General features: G+C 42.3%; 1 protein-coding gene across 3 annotated transcripts in view; it reads right to left on the bottom strand.

The window, feature by feature from the left end:
* Positions 1 to 1,420: 1,420 nt before the first annotated feature.
* Positions 1,421 to 17,597, bottom strand: part of Shroom2 (shroom family member 2) — a 115,010-nt gene continuing 98,833 nt past the window's right edge. For all 3 annotated transcript variants that reach the window (XM_050132674.1, XM_050132675.1, XM_050132676.1), the window contains 5 exons: positions 16,406 to 16,615; positions 12,157 to 12,702; positions 11,003 to 11,165; positions 6,110 to 6,382; positions 1,421 to 4,222 (listed from right to left, as the gene is read on the bottom strand). In XM_050132674.1, the coding sequence (XP_049988631.1) occupies positions 3,956 to 4,222; positions 6,110 to 6,382; positions 11,003 to 11,165; positions 12,157 to 12,702; positions 16,406 to 16,615 (1,459 nt within the window). In that variant the 3' untranslated portion in view covers positions 1,421 to 3,955. The remainder of the gene's footprint in view (positions 4,223 to 6,109; positions 6,383 to 11,002; positions 11,166 to 12,156; positions 12,703 to 16,405; positions 16,616 to 17,597) is intronic.

The following is a 17,597-nucleotide window of genomic DNA, read 5'->3' as shown; positions in this document are numbered from 1 at the left end:
GTTTATCATCCAGGGAAGTCAGAGCAGGAACTGAAGGAGAACCAGGGAGAGGTGCTGCTTATTAGTTTCCTCAGATTGCTTTCTTAGAGAACTCAGGACAACCTGCCCAAGGGTGGCATCACCCCGCATTGGGCTGGACCCTCCCACATCATCAAATAGAAAAATGTCCTATAGACTTGCCTACAGACCACTTGGTGGCAGCTCAACTTGAGATTCCTCTTCCCAGATAATTCTAGCTTGACTCAAGTTGACCAAAACAAAACACACACAAAATCCAAGCCAAAAACAAAACACCTAACAACCAGGTCTGATAATATAAGCAGCAGATGGTTAGAAAAGTTAAGAGTGTAGTTGAATGTAAATAACAGTGTATATGTTTCTTCTGAGATAGTCGGAAATGCCTGTCCCATTATAGGATTGACAACAAGTGGCTACATGGAAAGCATCAAACTTGTGGTTGAAGACGAAAATTTAAGTCATGGAAGTGTGGGCTAGATGCATTCTCACCTGGAAGCCTTTGTTACCCAGAGTATCAGGCAAGCTAGACAACCAGGCTTGACAAGAATGAAATAAAGTGAAAGGCTGCTTCTGAGGTCCTAAGATGAGCCAGGTGGGGGATAACACTCTGCTCAGACAAAAATTTACACCAGACAAGGTACTTAATGCTCAGCAGACATCATATTCAGCAGAAAACCTATGTATACAAGACCCACTCCTTCTGCTATAACCACCCAAAGGACCCCATGTTTCTAGCTTCATGTGCCCAGTAAGGTGAGAGAGAAAGGTGTGGTATTTAAGCCAGATAGCAAGAGATTGGTAGAATGGGTAGGTCATGGCCATGATGGGGACTAAACAGATCAGAAAGGCTGCTCAGAAAGTAGTAGTATAAAGGACAATGTCATGAACTAAAAAGAGTTGTTGTAGGTATACTAATGCACTTAAGATGTTAATATCTCATTGAATACACTCAACATACATGTTGTTCAATTGGTTTTTAACCACCAGGAAACCATTCATGTTAGCACACATTAATTATCACCACTGATTTTTAGTTAGGCAAAAGAATTATGACAAATATGATTGAATGGCCATACTGTTGACCTACAAGGACAAAATACACAGCAGCCCACACCTAGCTAAATCACAAGAATCTTGCCTATCATGCCAATTAGGGATGTGTTTGGCACCTGTATACATAAGGAACACTATGCTGTGGGTCCAGCCATTTGCCACTCCACCAAGGGCTGGGCTTACAGGTGCTTGCTACTGTGTTTGTTTTAGGATTTTTTTTTTTTGGTGGATGATACTGCTGGTATTTGAACATGGCACTATGCTCATACCCTTTCCCTTGGACTACATGCCCATCACTGGTATTTTTATTTTTATACAAGCTATAATATAGGAAATAAAGACATTTTTATTTCATTTGAAGAGAAATTATTTATTTGTTAAAGTCAAGCAAGAGGATCGGTTGACAAGTGGTAAGCATCAAGCACAAATGTGCATTTTTTTTCCAGGGCAGAGTTCAGGGTAAAGCCACAAAAACCGACCACAAGCAAGATCAGTGTGTATACAGAGAGTTCCACAACTGTACCCACGCCTATGCATGCCAAGGACAAACCATTAGCACCAGATTGTTTCTTATGCAATAGTATCAATAGTCACAGACATATGTACATGAACTCTCTGGAATTCCTAGATCCCTGCTATTCAGACATGGAAGAGGCAAGCAGGGAATGGTCAAGAATGTCATAACTGCTATATATTTTAGTACAAGCATGCTAGAGCACTACATATTGTTTTCCATAGCAGACAATCTTGGAACAACACGAAAAGCCAGGTTACAGACAAACAAAATTCCACTATTCACAGTTTACACACATATCAAATTTTCACAACACTGTATTTGGGGATAAAGAACCACAGGTAAATAGCCTGGTGTAAATTAAAAGCAAAACAGTCTGCAATTCCTTGAAAAGTATGTGGACAGTCAGCATTACATTTTCTGACATGACCCACATTCACAGCAAGGAATGACCAAGTGGAAAGAGGATGCTGCAGTGACAAATCAGGGACTTCAAAAGCTAGAAGTAACTTTAATAGGATTCAATGCATTTGCAAAGGTTTTCTTCCAGCCGACGAGTGATAGATTGTCAACAAGACCATCTGTGCTCTGCAGTACAGAAGCTTGCCTACCTTGACTCAATTGTACAGTGTCAACCTCTGCTCTTCTGGCTCAGGAAGCATGGATTCTGGTCCTTTAAGACAACTGTGTATGGGAGTGTGAGCTCATGCATATACACATGGATCTAAGTGTGCATGTGTATTCTGGAAAGGGTGTGGTTATTGGCAAGAGGGAAATCTTTGCATCTGCTGCAATCTCAAGGGAAAACAAGAATTAAATAATCCCTTGATAGAACAAAGACTAGTGATGCCTAAACATCAAGTCACTAGAGGGACTTGCTCATCTTTCACCATGCACTTAGTTACATAAACATCTCTTGAACTACACCAAACCTACACACATTTAACGCAAGTTATACACGCCATTGGTGCCTGAACATTTTTCATGTGTTTATCTGCCATACATACATTCTCTTTGGTGAAGTGTCTAGTCAAGTCTTTTGCCCACTTTTTCCAAATGGTTTGTTTTCTACTATTGGGTATTGGGAATTCTTTATATAAATCTTTTATCAGATGTATAAAGCCATGGAAGTGGGGGTATGCTAGTAAACTCAGAACTCAGGAAGTGGAGGCAGGAGGATCAGTAGTTCAAGGTCATCAGGACTACATAGGGAGACTGAGGCCAATCCAGGTTATGTGAGACTCTTCTAAAACAAATAATAATAAAAATAAAATGAGTAACAAATCAGACACGATTTACAAATACTTTTTCCTAATCCCTGTCCTGTTAACTGGAAACCAATAGAATGACAGTGTTGCTTTAATGAGTAACACTCCATTTATCCATCTTTCCATTTCAACTGGTAAGGACAAGGAATCTTGAAACTTGATTTCAAATGTAAGTACTAATCACTCCATAGGACCTCTGACAAACTAGAAGACGGAATCTTAAGTCTTAAGGTACATGGTCTGTGGCTCATGGTAACAGACAGAAATGTAAAAAGAGACAAACCACCAATTATCATTAAGGATTGCATACACAAAGTAGTGTTTTGGGGGAGAAAACTTCAAAATATTCCATTGGTCTCAGAAAATAAAGAACAAGCAATAACATTACAGGTAGACACACTTTTAACCAAATAATGTCACTTGGTTAGAAATTATTTAAGATGTGACAAGAAGGACACTTAGCTTCTGTTTGTTTGGGTATTTCAAAGCGTGCATACAAAGCTATGTGATGATTTTATTCTTGGAATGAATGTATCCAATATGTAGGTTGTTCATTTCATAGTTGGTTTTTAATCACTAGAAAACTGTTCATGTTTCCCACATATCAATAAATTATCATCATCACTGATTTTTACTGGATCAGAGAACGTCACGATGATAAACCAATGAATGCTCACATTATTAAATGAAAAACAGAACACACAGCAGCCGAGGCCTGGCTAAATCACAAGGGTCTTTCCTCTCATGTACCATAGGGATGTATTTGGCATCTACACAAGGGAGGAACAATGGTGTCAGTGCTGCAAAGGAGTGCTTGCATGTATTGTGGGCCCAGCCATTGGAAATTCTAGGGGTCTCTGCTGACCAGTAAAGGCTGGCATTCTGTGAAGTCACATGTAATATGAAACTCTGCTCAACAAACCAATAGAAATGAAAAACATAAATCAATCATCACATACTAATAGGACATTATTGCTTTTTTACTAGTCTTGTGGCTCCAGAGTGTGTCTCCAGAGATGGGCAAATAGGCTTGGATTCACTCTTGTATTCCCAGGCATTAATTTCCAAGGCTCAGTGTCCAACTTCTGCAGGGACAGGTCTCTTACTTGCTTCTCTCAGGCTGTAGGCTATCAAACAAGCACTTGAGCTGCTCTTCACCCAGGTGGATTTTATCTTCCAGCTCTCGTTGCTCAATGATGAGGGCTGACTTCATCTTCACGAAGTGTTCATAGTCAGCCAGGTTCTCCTCACTGAGGTAGTTGGCCAGGATATCAAACACAATGCGCTCACGACGGTCCAGGTTCTCTTTAAGCTCCTTGGCATCCTCATGCTGCTGGGTTAGGATCCTCTGTTTCTCCAACAGTGACTGCTGTTGAGGGGAGGGAGACAGAAAGTCCTGTTGAGGCAGGGCTAAAGCAAAGACTCTGGCCAATTCTTTAAAAGCCCTGCAGCTTTTGGAAACCAGTCTGATGGAATCCTTGAAATCACATGGGATCCCCATAGAAATGACGAGAATGTAGTCTACATGTGCTTTTAACTTATGGCCAGCTTCTCTACAACTCCTCCTTTCCTCACCCTTCCTGAAGTCACTCTTAGGCCCCTCTGGATTTCCTCTTTGTCTGTGCCTTCTCTTCCATTTGCCTTAAAATCAAGGACCAGCAGTTACAGAGTTCTGACCTGCTTCAAAGAGACAAAGGACTTGGGAATCCTGTTTGTCCCAAAACTGAAAAAGGGAAATACTATAATTAAGTTGAGCCCAGTGGCACAGGCCTGTAATCTCATCTACTCAGAAGACTGGGGCAGAAAGCTCCTAAGTGAAGGTATGTCTTAGCTGTGAAGTAAATTCCAATCCAGCCCAGACAAATTACTGACACCTGGCCTCAAAATAGAAAGAATATAGGATTGGGCTATAGCATGAAGCGGGAGAGGAGGGGAGGGGAGAGGAGAAGAGGGGAAGCAAGGGGAGAGGTGGGGAGGGAAGAGGACAGGAGGAGTTTATCTTTCTTACACTACAATTGATGTAGCAATTTAACGTCCCTTCCCCCAACAATTCCCCTTCTCTATTTTTCTTGGCCCTCTCCAACTCCAAGCTTGCAGAGTCAACACTATGAGGAGAGGGGGAGGGGAGGGAAAGAGAGGGGAGGGAGAAGAGAGGAGAGGGAGAAAGGCAGGGGAAGAGAGAGAGAGAGAGAGAGAGAGAGAGAGACAGACAGACAGACAGACAGACAGACAGACAGACTGATTCTAGGGCAGGATGAAATTCTTCAACAGAAGGCGGTACAAAGACCAAAAAAAAAAAAAAAAAAAAAGGCCAGTAAAGCAAGACCCAGAGCAAAAGCTGCTGGGAAGTATGTGTGGAACAGCCCTTCACTCCTTACAGTGTCTTGCTTCAAACAATGTCTGACACACAAAACTTACCATCATTGCTTTTAGTTTATAGAATATCCAAGTCCAATAGAAACCCTACCAAGTCTAAGATGAAGGACGTGAAGAAAGGAAGAGATGAACGCACTCACTGTCTTCACATGGCAGGAGCTCAGGAAAGAGGGGCTGTTATCTCTTATGCAATGTGGCCTGAACCGGAAACTCTCTTTGGGATTCCCATGACCATAGAAACTTTAGAGTACATCTTGCCTTGTCAGGCCTGAGACAAAGAGATGAGATACTTTCCCTGAAAGAGGACAGGTCAAGCCAACATCCTCCAAATGGAAAACAAGTGGACATGATTAACGTGTTCTACAAATATTGCTCAAGTTGTGAAAATCACATGGATTCCTGAAAGCTACTGAGACAGCAGTGGGAAAGAGCCAGACGTGTTTCATTAATAAAAAGATTGATTTTGAAGTTCCATAATATGCAAAGAACAGAGAAAGATGTTTGGTTGAAACATAACCTATGGAAGTGAGAAATTTATCTTCTTGAGTACAAGAAAACCGAGGACACATGTGACGGTATATGCCTGTAATGCCCCTCCTCCCTGCGAAAGTCTAGTACCTATTTAATTAACAAAGAGTTTGATTTTGAAGTTCCATAATATGCAAAGAACAGAGAAAGATGTTTGGCTGAAACATAACCTATGGAAGTGAGGGATTTATCTTCTTCTGAGAACAAGAAAACTGAGGATACATGTGATGCTTTATGCCATGCACAGACCGTATGAGGCTTCTAAGAGCTGACTTTCCTAGCACCCCAAGGATGGTCACTCTAAAGCATCCTCACCACTTCCCATTTCCCACATAGACACGTTTGCCAGTACCCGATCTCCAGGAGAAGGACTGTCGTCCAGATTATTGAGGGCATTTTCCACACGGGCCAAGCGGCCTGACAGTGACAGCAGGAGGTTCACCACTTTGTCTAGGTCCCCAATAAACATCCGGAACTTGTCAAACTCATTGGGTTTGCAGACGTCTTTCACAATGGCTTCCACCTCTTCTCCCAGGGCATTGTTGGCTTGGATGTCTTCCAGCAGGCTCTCTCGGGCTTCCCGCAGTACCCGCAGCTTGCGGCCGATGCTGTCGATGAGCTCTTGCTGTAGGGCGCAGGGAAGCATTGGGACATTAGTTCGAATCATCCCAAGCTGGGGCTCTAGGTTAGTATAGCCAAGTCATACACAGTCTGGGAAGAATTCAGCTAGATTGGGGATGTTAGTCTTTGAGCCATCAAATAACGGGGGATTTATAAAACCAGGGAGAGGAAAAGGCCTCCTGGTTAAATATGAGCTTCCTTGTTTGTGTGAGCCAAAGAGGTAGCTCAGCAAATAAAGGTCTGATGACCTGAGTTCTAATCCTACAACCCACTTGGTGAAAGGAGAACCAGCTCCCACCAGTTGGACTTTGACCACCATGTATGTGCTGTTGCATGCACACATGTACATGTACTTGCACGTTTACACACAAATGTTAAAAGAAATGAAATTAAATGTATATATAAAATGTATTAGAGACAAAACAGGGCTGGTGTATATATAAGTCAGTGATAAAGTACTTGCATAGCATTCATGTGGTTTTTGGGTTCCAACCTCAGCACCACAAAAAAATTCACGAATGAATCCAAAAAAGAAAGAGGAACCCAGGCCTGGTGCTTTATGTCTTTAATTTCAGCATCGGGGAGACAAAGGCTCAAAGATGATGAACTCCAGGCTGGCCCAGGTTATATAATGAGATACTATTTCCAAACATAAAAACAAAAGCTAAATAAAATAAATTCTCATTGTTGAATGTCCTAGAATGCTAGAGCTACCTCAGTTTGACGCACAGTAGATGCTGTTCTGATCTCTGTGTCCGCAAGGATTCACGGAATCTATTCGATACCTTGACTGCTGTCATTTTAAGCACATAAATTAAAGACTTACATACAGAGACAGTTTGAGTCTATATCCAGCACTGTTGATCCCTGTCTTTGAGCAAAACAGCTATCACATGTTTTTATTAAAAATTATTTATTTAGTTTGTTTGCATATATGCAAACATGTGCATTCACGCATGCAAGTACAAGCGAGCCATGGCACACATGGAGAGGTCAGAGGAAAACTGAGGACTTGGTTCTCTTCTGACACCTTGTGAGATCTGGGGAGTAAATTCAGATTTTTAGGCTTGTGTAAAAGTGCCTCTCCCTATATAGCTTTCTCCCAGGCTTGTCATTACTCAAAAACAAAAAAGACCACCAATAAGTTCAGCTTGTTAACTCTTCCTCAGAAGAGAGAATAGGGAAGGTCATTAGACCCTTTCCTGAGATTCCAGCCACTTTCTCTCGCACATTTCCTATGAGCATGTAAGACCTCCCCCAATACATGTGTCTTTGAGAGGGGCAAAATGGTGTGTAGACTAGGACTCCACCTATGTAGCTTTAGGGAAATTGTTACCTAAGCCGGGGTGAGACTTTCCCAGTGATGTGATTGTTTTGGGGTCATTCCTGCTCCTTGCAGTAAATCCAGTAAACTCATTGATTCACCAAGCTATATACGAATGAAACCCATCTTTTTGATGCCCATTATGAAAGGAGTTAGAAATGAGGCACCTGAGGACCACTGAAGTTATGTGTCTTAACCACTATGTCTCTTTGAAGCTGCAGGTAGGCTGTTCCTCTTTGTCAGAAACGAAGGAGCCAGGGCAACCTTCTACACATGTGAACTAATGAAGAGTCTATATCCACAAAAGATCTGAAATCAACATTTGCAGTAGGGTCGACACCCTTCCTTTTGGAGCTTTTTTAAGAGGATCAGGTAAACACTATCCCTTTAAAAAGGAAATCTGGTGCACCATGATTTCAGAAACGAAAAGAGTTGCCTTATTCCATGAATATGCCACCTGCCTCATAAATAGTCATTAAAATCCTTTCAAATTTCACAATGAAGAACTATGGGCTACTCGGTGCTTTGGGAAGCCCACCCAGTTCATCTTCCAATGTTTGCTTTGCTTAGTTTTGCTATGGAGCCTTTTGCTTCATCTGTCTGTCTCTTAACAGAATTCTTTCAATAAGACAATACTGAAGAGAACCCTAACCAAAATATTACCTTGGTACCCTATCTGTGGTAAATAGGTGGTTTGTTCTTATCTTCTCAGAAAAACTTAACAGATACTGAATACGATGATTCCAGAGGCAATTAGATCTTAGAGCTCTGACCCAATTAATGGTTTTATCCATCTATGGTTTCAGAATTTGAAAAAATAAATTATTGGGAGGTGGTAGAGGACTGAGACACTGGGCATGATCTAAGCACTGCTTCTTGCCCTTCCTGCAGCTGACTGTGGCTTTGATGAGTAGGACTATGCCACAGCCACTATTGGATAACTCAGCCATAATTAAAACCATGATTAATAGAAACCTTCCTTCTATGTTGTCTATGTCAAGTGTCTCATTACAGAGAGGTAACAGTAACACATGTAAAGGAATATCAGCGACCTTCTGAGACATTGTCAGTATAATCTACTGCCTTCCATCTGACAAAGACATTAGTAGGGAAAATATATATGTACCATAAATGATTTAACATTTCAACTTTCACTTTTCTCTGCAGTGCTAGGGATATAACTCTGGGCGCTGTTCATCCTGGGCATCCACTGTGTGGCTGACCTACACAAACCCACAGTTTGACTGTTTTAAAGTGTGTGACAATGCGGAACCTAGCATATTTATGCTTCTGTGCAGCTACCACTGGGCATTCATTTCTAGAACCCCATCTTCCTCAGACAAACCAGTAAACATTAAAGTGATTACCCATCCTGACACAAGTCATTTACAGCAGTGGTTCTCAACATGTGGGATGTAATCCCTAGGCTGAGTAAGACTGTTAGAAAACACGGATATTTACAAAACATGATTCTGTGCACAAAAATAAATAAATAAAATGTAACAAAACTCATCATGCTCTGTGAGTCACCCTGACCCAAAGCAGTGGCCTCTTGACATGGTATTCCAGTACCTGGTGCTCTTCAGAACAAATAGATAGAGCACTATATAGACAAAGGTGGTAAAATTATTTTGTAAATTGTTTTTCGGGGGTGGAATTTCTGAGAAAGGAACTTGCTGTATAGCTCTGGCTGGTATCCAGCTGGTTATGGATCCCAGCTGGTTATGATAATCCCCTTCCTTCTTCCTCCTGAATCAAGGATTATAGGTACATATCACCGCACCTGGATTTTAAAGGTATTTTGGCATACTTTGTAAGGTAGGGAGCTAGAGAATGAATCTAGGACCTAATACATGCTAGGTAAGCAAGCATTCTGCCAATAAGCTATGTCCTTGGCCAAAATATGCACTTCTAAATGCATTGTGCTAAGAAATAACAAAGCCTAACTAGAAAGGAGGAAGAGACCCAGTCAGTCGTCCTCATCAACTTAGACCATGAAACCCAATATGGGCAAGTTCAACACAACCGCCATATACGGGCTGCCCATGTGTGCTTCAGCATTGCCAGGACATAAAATAAAATAAAAATGTATGTCCAGCATAGCCTAAATCAAAATGCTTCAAATTCTATGAATTCTGTTTCATGAAGAAAAACTGTAAATGCTGAAGTTTTTAAAAATATGGACACATGACTAGAATAAAGTGTATATTGCTCTAATTCAAAGTCTTTAAGAGATAATATTTGGATCCCAGAACCCAGAAGGTTACCATTTTCTACACTGAAAGGATTTTTATTATATAAATAGGTCATAATACTCCCTTCCCTAACATTTCTTAGATAATTAAGATCAATCTGTGCTATCTTTCAAATCACTGGGTCCAGGAGCAATAGGTAACAGTATCCTTGCCGTGACTGCCATGGGTACTGCATACAATGGCCCTGAGTTAACTTCCAACCTTCTTTCTTAGTTCATGAAGCTGAAGCCCTGCCTTTTGCTGCTTCTCCCCAAGACCACCAAGCTCCCACCAAGGGTATTCGTACCTCCTCTACCTTTCCATCACACAGGACACAGTTCTAGGGTAAGAGCCTGCCTGACATTACTCTGTGTTTCTACAATCACAGGCATTGTCTCTTTCTAGCTATTCACTCTATCCAACTGTCTAATACCTGATGTAGTATAGCAAGGGTTGGCAAACTTTTCCCATGAGGGACTAGTGTGTATATATTTTACTCCTTGTAGGTTCCATGATCAGTGACAGTCAATATATAAGCAAATGAATGTGGCTATATTTCAATAAAACCTATTTCTAAAAGCAGGTAGAGGGTCAGGTTCACCAAGCCTATGTTAGACATGTCTTTTTTTTTTTGTGTGGTAGCCATACATAATTCCATAAGAACACAAAGTCCTTTACAGAAGGCTCCTTTCTCTAGTCTGCCTACAGATGGATCTTCAAGGGCTTTGTAGAAAGGCTAGAACATGCAATTCTGAGGAAAGGGTTGTTTGTTTTTATTTTAATTTTTTTTGAGGAAGGATCTCACTGTGAAGATCAGGCTGAACTTACCATGCAGCGCAGACTGATTCGAACTCGTCACCAGCCTACCTCAATCTTCTTAGTGTTGGAATAACATGCATATATCTCTACGCTCAGCAGGTAGGGGATTTTGGTTGCATAGAGGAAAGTCTCTTTATTCCTTCCAGAATGGTCCAGAACTCCCAGCCTTAAATGATTCTCTAGCCTCAGCCTCCTTGGTAGTTTTCAATTAAAGCTACTGAGTTGAGGTCAGATTTTCACTTCTTACCTTCTTAACTGACAGGTCGTGGTCCAAGTCACCCCCTGAATACTCCTCAGGTTCCTGTAAGTCCTTCATCTTGATAAGAAGTTCTGCCTTGGGGGCCGATGTGCTGTAATAGGTAGAATTGGTGGCCAAGGACACGACCCCTGGCACGCCTGTGTCCTGTTTCCTGGGTGAAGAGGCAAAAAATTGCTTTTCCCATCCCAGCAGTGATTTGGATTAAATCCAAGTCCTTTCATGTGCTAGGTAAATACTTTAACTCTGAGATGCATCCTTGGCCCCTAGGTAACCGAAATTTAAACAGACAGACAAACAAACATCTCTAAAGAAAGAAAATGTTATCAATATAACATCCTTAGATTAGAGGCAGGTTCTGGAATGGGACTTAAAAGTAGGTGAGAGGCAGGAAGACCAAAGAGACACAGATTAAATACACATAAAGATGCTAGCTCTCAGGAATCTAAGGCAGGAGGATTTGAAGTTTAAAGCCAGTCTAGGCAACTTATCTCAAAACAAGACAAAATAAGTAAGGCTTATAGCTCAGTGATGACAGCTTGCCTAATATGTATGAAGACCTGAGTTTCTAGTTCAACATTATCAAGAAGTGGGTAGGAGGGAAGACAGGGACATGAGGTGGCATATTCCTATAACCCTAGCATTGAGGAAGCTGAGGTAGATGAATCAAGTTCAAGGGAGCCCAAAGTTCATAGAAAGACCCTACTTTTCAAACAAATAGATGGGCAGGCATGCGATCTTTATATTGAATATGGAGATTAGATGATGGACACCACACAACTGAGGAAGCAGACTGATGGCCTCATGCCAACAAAGGGTTTCTCAGGGTCAGCACTGATGCTATCTGGGAGCTGTCTCATACACTGTAAGATCTTTAGTCGTTTCTGCTATGCTTCCACTAGATGTCAGGAGTGTTCCATTCTCCAATGGGCATCATCTCGCCTCTGCTAAGCCCCAAGCAATCAAATCCAGGTACGAACATTTAAAGACTTACCAAAAAGCACTAAGTACTAGGGACCCCAAGGAAAACCATCACCTCCCCCGAGAAGCAATAATGAATATCAATATGCCCCAAGTCCCTTCTTTTACTTCTAAGCCTAGGAGATAGGGACTGATAAACAAGCAGGTGTATGCCATCTACTTACTGGTCCTCTGTGACTCTGGGTGAGGGGACTTTGGGAAGCAGCTTCCTCCGCTGCTGAGCTTCCTCCAGGAGGGATTCGTCTTTGGGGAAAATCCCTTCCATCAGATCCATGGTGGTCTTGATCTTCACGCTAGGGTCCAGGATGTCAGCCAAGGACTTGTCTTTTCCCACAATCTCCCTGGCTAATTCTTCAGACTTCAAGTCATCCACGGTCTTCTCCTTGGCCTTCCCGTAGTTAAGTGAGGGAGGGGAGGAACAGCTATCTCTGACAGGAGGCACTGGAGTGCTGGGTGGCTGGGGCTCTGGGGGGCGGGCTCTATGAGGGGCTTCCACCTCCTGTCGTGTGTACACACAGAAGCGGGAGTAACACTGCTCTGATGTCCTCAACGTCTTGATCTGGTCCCTCTCCAGCCCACTGGGCAGTGGGGGCAGCTCGGCTGGGCACGCAAGACTCTGGCGGCTCTCCTTTTCGGGCTGGCTTTCGGAGTGCACGATTTTTATGGGCACCATTTTCACTGTGGTGTTGTTGTCCATCACCCGCTCGATTCTGTAAAGACAAGGGCTGTCTTCTTGACATGTACAGGTTGCCACCCGCTATTCACAGAGGTATCCTAACACAAAGACCCACTGTCAACTAGCCAAATAGAAAGACAAAGCAGAGGTTGGAAATGGTCCTCGTTTAACCCCTCATATGGCCTCTAAATGTCTAGCAGTTCAACTCAAACTCTGCCACATACCTATAGGCATCGGAGGGAGAGGTTCTGAATGACACAAAACCTGTTTAATATTCATTTTTGTTTTCTTATGAAATTGGGCATTGAACCCAGGGATTTAAGACAAATGCTCAATCACATGAGCAAAATCAAGCACACTCCTTGATTTTGTGTTTTTATTATGAGGGCAATAAAAAAAATGCAGTGCTGGGTGGTGGTGGCACACACCTTTAATCCCAGCACTCAGGAGGCAGAGACAGGCAGATCTCTGTGAGTTCGAGGCCAGCCTGGACTACAGAGCTAGTTCCAGGACAAGGCTCCAAAGCCACAGAGAAACCCTGTCTTGAAAAAATAAATAAATAAAATAAAAAACAATAAAAAAGCATCAAAACCATTTGTTAAATCTCTCTGTTTCGCTATGAAGCCTACAGTGGTTCAGTATAATTCTAATGAGTTGAGATGCTTATAGGCACCGGAAACTGCCTGTATGAAAATGGTATACAGTTTCTCTATCACAAAGGTCACCTTATTGTTTTTCCTACTGCTATGATAAGAACGTGTATGTGCACCCAAACTCCTAGGATTTATTTTAAGACAGGTCTCACTATGTAAGACCATGCCGGTCTCAAACTCATAGAGATTCACCTCTGCCTCCTCAATGCTGAAATTAAAGGCATGTGCCATGACATCTGGCTTCCCAGGTTGAAATTTAATACCCTAGGTGTGGTCTTAGGAGACAGAGCCTTAGAGAAGTGGTGTGTTGGAAATGGACTCTTCTAAATGGTATTAGTGTCTTTACAAATAAACGTTGGAGAACTTCCTGCCTCCTTTACCATGTGAAGACACAGCAAGAAAGTGCCATCTATAAACACATTTCTGAATTTGCCACACTTTGACCTTGCTCTTCCATTCTCCAGAAACATAAGCAAGCCACGTCTGTTGTTTCTAAGCAACTCGGGCTGTGGGATTCCATTGAAGAAGAAACTACCAGAAAAGGATAGCTTCTCTGTAGATTACTAACAATGTTGCCAATTGAAAGATGCTTAATTTAAGACATAAAGCACAGCTGAGGCATACACAGAAAGTCCTCTGGGAAGACAGAACCTCAATTGGACAATGCCTCCATCAGAGTGGCCTATAGGCAAGTCTGTGCAGGCATTTTCTTGATTAATATTTTATGTGGGAGGGTCCAGCCCACTTAGGCTGGTGGTCCTGGGTTGTATAAAAAAGCAGGCTGAGCAAGCAATGAGCAGCCAGTGAGCAGTGTTCCTCTATGGTCTCTGCCTCAGTTCCTGCTCTGACTTTTCTAATGGCGACCTAGATATTGTGAGGTGAAAGAAATCCTTTCCTCCCCAAGTTGCCTTTGGTCATGGTTCTTATCACAGCAGTAGAACCCTCACTAGGACAGAGATGTAATAACAACATCAATGATGTCCTTTCTAAAATGGCTTTTTATTATTTGAGGATTTCATACATGCTCATGCCTTCGTCAAGTCCCCCCACTATTCCTTCCCAATTGCATGTTGCTTTTTGTTTTTTAATAAAACTTCCAAGTCTACTTAGTGTTGTTAGTATGTGCTTGCCAAAAGCTTCTCAACAAAAGGTAGGACTTTGTGAAGCTCTCCTCCATCTATGCTGGGATTTGTCTGGCTTAATCTTGTACATGCAGTCACAGCCCCTGTGAGCTGATATGTGCAGCTGCCCCGTCCTATCTGGAAAACAGTTTCACTGTAGTCATTCATTACCTCTGCCTCTTACAAGCTTCCCGGCCACGCTTCCACAATGATCTCTGAACTCCGGGAGAAGGTGTGATATCATGTCCCATTTAGGGTATTGTGGTGATATTTTGTTTGTAACCTACCAATTAAAGCTTGCCTGAAGATCAGAGTGCAGACCTAAACCACTAGTTAGCCATGGAGGCCAGGCAGTGGTGGTACACACCTTTAATCTCAACACTTGGGAGAGAGAGGCAGATGATCTCTGAGTACAAGGCTACCCTTGGCTACACGAAATTGATCCAGTCTCAAAGAGAAACAGAGCTGGGTGGTGGTGGTTCACACCTTTAATCCCAGTACTTGGGAGTCACATGCCTTAATCCCAGCACTAGGGAGGTAGTGACGGGAAAGGATATGCCTGGGTGGAGAACAGAAGGCTGGAGGAGACAGGAGCTCAGTTGCATTCTCAAGTTTAGTGGAGACAAATGGAGTCTGAGGATGCAAACTGAGCCTGCAGTCTGAGGTGTGGCAAAGAAACATTCATTGTAAGGATTTGTAGAGACAGGATCTCCCCTTCAGCCTGAACATTGGTAGGACAAGAACTCTCTAGTGCCTGGCCACTCTGCTTCTCTGATCCTTCAGCTTTCACACACACACCCCCATAGCTGACTCCAAGTTTTTACTATAAAGACCAATTAGAATTTATGCTACAAGGGTATGAAAACTTAGAGGTTTCATATTCTTTGCAAGAGTTATGGATCTCTGTGTTAATTGTCTTCTATTGCAAAAAAAAAAGCTTCTCTGATGAGTGCTAAAATGTACCAACCTATGAGTATAAAGACAAGTACTTAAAAGGGAAGATTTAATGCAATACCCACTTATCAGAATGAGAGTAGCTGGTTCTCTCCTAGAGTCTTTGACCTACCTAGCTATGGGTTCTCGGCACTGTTAACAGTAGCAGGCATAAGTTCCAATTTGTGGAGCAGGTCTTAGATCCAATCAGAAAATAGTTAGTTACTCCCACAACATTCATTATTATAATTCCCAGAGTTCACAGCTGGGTAAGACTGTTTATTAGTTCACTCCCCTACCATCAGTAACACTTTCTGGCACTATGAAAGCTAGTCAGTGGGGATGAAACTTTTAGGTAACTACCAGCTTGTTTGCATGTTTTATGATTCAAGATTGTAACTTCTTCAGCAATAGGATAAAGTTCTGGAAGGTGACCAAGAGCAACAGTAATAACCTATAATGGCTGGGGATCTATGAGACCTTATTGAACCATATTTTGAAAAGAGGTAACCTGTGGCACTGGGCTTTTTATCTGGGTCATTCAGAAGTTTAAAGGGGGGTAGGTTGAAGAACTAATTAGTTGATAAAAGTCTTTGGCTATCTTAGCACTTTAGAGGTGAGAGGCCAAAGGGTGAGGAGTTCAAAGACAGTTTAGGGTAGACAGTCTAGGCTACACAGTAAATTCTTGATCAACTCAAGTTATATATCAAAATCATGTCTCACAAAACAAGAAGAGGAAAGGAGGGAGAGGGGAAAATTTAAAGAGTATGAAAATGCTGGACATTACTCAACTTTACCTAAATATCTTATACTTGGGTTAAAACTGATTTTGATCACTAGCAAAATATGCTTAGTCTGAATGTGCCAGGTAGTAAGGCAAACAGAAATGCATTCAATGCAGACAGAGAGGAACATGATGTCACTAAACTACAACTGGTCATTTGAGCTACGGCTCATTCTCTACACGATTTTTCAAGACCAGATTTTACCCCAGTGTTTGAAGCTGTAGCATACTGTCATAGAACACTACCTTGCTGAGTTGTCTTCATGGATAAGCAGGGGAGGCTTGTCTGTCAACTTCTGTGGGGCAAACTGGGGTGAAGGGGAGCGAGAGGTTTCCATGGCTGATGTCTGTCGATGTTGACGCTTAGAAGAGAGCTGGACTTCTGGTTCGGAGAAAGCTCTCTCCTCATTCACATGCTGGCTGTCTTGTGGTTGGGCACTGCTGATCACAGAGGAGCTGTAGGAGAATCACACACATATCCAGGGACTCGGTAAATGGTGTTGGTAAGGACTTGGTGGGAAGAGCTAAGTAAGAGTCTGTAGGCGTACTGGACTTGAGATGAGTCACTGAAGGCCTGTGAGACAAGGCTGCCTTCTTAGCATGCAGGGTTGCGCACACTGGCTATAAAGTACGCTCCTGAACAGGTAGGAGTAAAAGGCAACCCTGGACTTGGAGTCCCAAGTCTGACAGTATGTGTATTCTTGAGGTAGAGCCCTAGCTTGGTTCAGGCCCTCCTGCAGAGGTTCTGCATCTTCCTGGGAGTGGGACAATTCAGGAAATGTGGAATTGGCTTGTGGGTTCTGATTCAGTAGGTCCTATAATGGTCTCAGGGCATCTAGAGGAAGATAACATAAAATTGAGACAAGAATTCTGATTGTGATCTTCTCTAATAGACCACTTTAGGACTACACATTTTCCAACACCTTTGCCAACTGCCACTTGTGAAATGGTAACAATCTACAACACACGCGATGTATGTTAGGCTGTATGTGTAACATGTTCTGTATGGAACATGAAGTATTAATGACACGTACATACAGATCTGATACAGACACACATGTATATACCAACTACTTTTCTTTAAAAGAAACACGCCTTCCCCCAAAAAGAAAGAAAACAAATCTCTGATTTAAGGAAAAGAGCAATTCTCAATCTAAAATTGACTTTCGAGCTGGGCAGGGCACAGTATTTGGTAGGCCAAAGGACTATAGGACTATTATGCCTGTGTCCTGCCTTGTGGATGATAACCTTGCTGTGTTCTATGGAGGGGGAGGGGAGGGGAGGGGAGGGGAGAAGGGGAGTTTCTCTTTCTTACACTACAGTTGATGTAGCAATTTAACATCCCTTCCCCCAACAATTCCCCTTCTCTATTTTTCTTGGCCCTCTCCAACTCCAAGCTTACAGAGTCAAAACTATGAAATCACCAACTGATTTTAAC

This window comes from Alexandromys fortis, unplaced genomic scaffold (genome assembly GCF_014885135.2).
Source record: "Alexandromys fortis isolate MF-2015 unplaced genomic scaffold, M_Fortis_MF-2015_v1.1 scaffold_443, whole genome shotgun sequence".
NCBI classification, from domain to species: domain Eukaryota; kingdom Metazoa; phylum Chordata; class Mammalia; order Rodentia; family Cricetidae; genus Alexandromys; species Alexandromys fortis.
The sequence above is the reverse complement of the archived record's forward strand: the minus strand, read 5'-3'. Positions and strand labels throughout refer to the sequence as shown.